This window comes from Octopus bimaculoides, chromosome 19 (genome assembly GCF_001194135.2).
Source record: "Octopus bimaculoides isolate UCB-OBI-ISO-001 chromosome 19, ASM119413v2, whole genome shotgun sequence".
NCBI lineage: Eukaryota > Metazoa > Mollusca > Cephalopoda > Octopoda > Octopodidae > Octopus > Octopus bimaculoides.
This window is the reverse complement of record NC_068999.1, coordinates 52,684,436-52,687,810: the sequence shown is the minus strand read 5'-3', so window position 1 is coordinate 52,687,810 and position 3,375 is coordinate 52,684,436. Positions and strand designations below refer to the sequence as shown.

The window sequence follows — 3,375 nt, the reverse complement described above, 5'->3', positions numbered from 1 at the left end:
CCTCTCTCTCTCCCCCCCCTTTCTCTCTCTCTCTCTCTCCCCCTCTCTCTCTCTCTCTCTTATATCAATATATTAAACTATTCCTGAAACAGTATAGATTAATTTGAATGAGATTTAGTTGTTTATTCTCTCTGCTTAGTGTCTTTCCGCACTGTTTATACCTTTCGGTTGTTAGTCTTTATAAGCATAAACATTGTGCCAAATACAAAAAGACTAACAACCGAAGCGTAAATTGACTGGTGAAATCGATCAAACAACTAATGAAGAATATATTTTGTTTTATTATAAAATTATCTGGAAAATGTAATCAAACTTTTTAAAAGCAATAAATTCATGTTTTATTAAAATACTTACCAAGTTCATCACCTTATTCTCATGACATATGTATGACTACATGTTGAGTAACCTTTTATGGCGTGCCCATCATAGAAGAAAATGACTCGCTCACTGACACACAACATGACTTCTATCCAGGACAGAGGTGACTCACCCAACTGCCACAGCATTGTGACTTGGTACTGACAAAGTATCTCAATCTCTAAATGTGGATGTGAATTATCTCAACCTTGCCAAAACCTTCGACAAAGTTGTTCAGGAGACGATTTGTTACAAACTGCGCGACCTAAGAATAGTTTGTAATCTAAGGGTATGGCTGTATGACTCTTCAAAAAGATAGGTGTCATATAGTTGCAGCCAATTGTGCTCACTCAAAGAAGACATCAATTCGTCGGGGAGTCCCTCAAAGAAATGTACTGGGACAGCTACTGCTTGTTGTGATTCTCCCAGACATTCATGGCCCCAGTCATACAGTTAGCGATCTGAAGCCTTTGGCTTGCATCTTATATGAACTTTCCTTTCTCAGAGAATTATATGCTTGTTTGTCTCGGTCTTTCTTTTGAGACATATTTAATACATATTTGATATTGAAGTTACTTTGTTACGCCAACAGTAACCAATATATGTTAGTCTGTGCTTTCCTACTGCCTCTACGATATATGGGATGTTTTGATATAGTTCTTCGTTAGTCATGTGTTGATGCCGTGAGACAGTGATAATGGAGAAGAAATGAATAAAGGAGAGAACTACAAATAACTTCAAAGATATATCTCTAAATCCATGAGTAATAACGCATGCAGAGCATTGAACTGTTTGGATAAGATATGAGCGTTTAATCTTCCGCGAAAAACTAAAATAGACGTCTCCAGAGTTGCAGTTGATTCAATTTTAGCTACGGTTCGATTACAAGAATATTTACAGCACCTCGGGAGAAAACTCTAAATGGCACGTAGACCAGAATGCGTTGTGATTTTCTATATGCATATATTATATCTGTACACACACACACACACACACAAATATACACATACAAGTATACGTGTGTGTGTGTGTGTGTGTGTTAAGATTTCATTTAAGCATAGCGTTATTAATAACCTGGTGTCAGATCTCAATACACATATGCTAGAGAATAAAACATTGATTGAGTATGGAGTGTAATGAAATTATATGACAAGGGAACAAGAATTATACACACACACACACACACACACACATATATATATATATATATATATATATATATATACAAACACACGCATGTACACACACACAGACATATGCAAATATATATATATATATATATATATATATATATATATATATATATATACACACACACATACAAATATATATAGAAATATATATCTGTTTATGCACACACGTACACACACATACACAAACACACATACACACACATATTCGCGTATATATTTAGATATGCTGTGTGTTTCTCTGTATGTATGCATAAACACTCACGTACACAAATACTTGATTGCCATTGAACCGCCCCCCCCCATATACACTCCACCACCATTCTACATACACACGCTCTACGACACGCACTACAACATAGCACTACATACACACATAGACACACATACATATACATACAGGAGTGTCTGTGTAGTAAGTAGCTTGCTTACCAACCACATGGTCCCGGGCTCAGTCCCAATGCGTGGTACCTTGGGCAAGTGTCTTCTACTATAGCCTCGGGCTGACCAAAACCTTATGAGTGGATTTGGTAGGCGGAAACTAGAAAAGCCCGTCGTATATGTATATACATATATATATACGTATGTGTGTGTATATGTTTGTGTGTCTGTTTGTCCCACCAGCATCGCTTGACAACCGATGCTGGTGTGTTTGCGTCCCCGTAACTTAGCGGTTCGGCAAAAGAGACCGATAGAATAAGTACTAGGCTTACAAAGAATAAGCTCTGGGGTCGATTTGCTCGACTATAAAGGCGGTGCTCCAGCATGGCCGCAGTCAAATGGCTGAAACAAGTAAAAGAGTAAAAGCGTATACACACACACACACAGAGAGAGAAACACGTACATACACATACTACTACCTCATCCACATCTACATTCATGCACTCACACACGCGCACATACGCACTCATACACGCTACCCTCTCAGCCACACTCACCTGCATACACTCAAAAACAAATCTTCCACCATCATCACGTTACAGCTGCATTGTACGTATACACGCACTACAGACATAAGGACATACTACACGCACACACACACACTTATACACTCTTACCTTCACACTGTCATCTCATTCACATTCACATCTGCACATATTCTCAACATCGCTCACCTACACTCACACACACACACTCACACTCACACACACACATACACACAAACACATTCACACACTTATTCATTCATACGCGCGCGCGCACTCGCAAACTCGCACTTACTAACACACTCGCTAACACACTAGCACACACTCACTCACAACACACACTCACTCACTCACTAACTCACTAACTCATTCACACAACTCAACATACAGACAGTACATATATCTGCAGTCAAAATTTCCCAACCAACCACAGGCAGCAGACGCGGTCCAGTCCACAATAATTTAAAACCTCTTCTATAGATGTTTAAATATCACTGATTAACCGACAACAGAATCACTTAGACTCCTCTACTGACCACAATTTGATCAATTTCACAGACATAAAGCTCCTCTTCTGACCACACTTCACCTTTTCCATAGAAAACCTTACTGTGCCATACCTGACCATTTCAAGAAGCATGAAGCTTCTATACTGACCATACCTGACAAAATTCTGTTCTGGAATTCCTCTACATTGACCATACCTGAACGATTCCCCAGATATTTTTAACGGCATTTAAAGATGTTCAAATTACGTTCTTTGACCAGGAACTGGTTAATTAAACGAATCCAGGCAAACAATTTATTATATGTGCTTTTACTCGTTATCTTCATATTATTCCTCATTCAAGGTAAGACAATTATGTGTGTGTGTGCATATATATATATATATATATATATAT

General features: G+C 38.3%; 1 protein-coding gene across 1 annotated transcript in view; it reads left to right on the top strand.

The window, feature by feature from the left end:
* Window positions 1-2,896: 2,896 nt before the first annotated feature.
* LOC128250115 (carbohydrate sulfotransferase 11-like) overlaps window positions 2,897-3,375 on the top strand; it is a 9,895-nt gene continuing 9,416 nt past the window's right edge. The window contains exon 1 of the mRNA XM_052974839.1: window positions 2,897-3,324. Coding sequence (XP_052830799.1) covers window positions 3,216-3,324 — 109 coding nt within the window. The 5' untranslated portion in view covers window positions 2,897-3,215. The remainder of the gene's footprint in view (window positions 3,325-3,375) is intronic.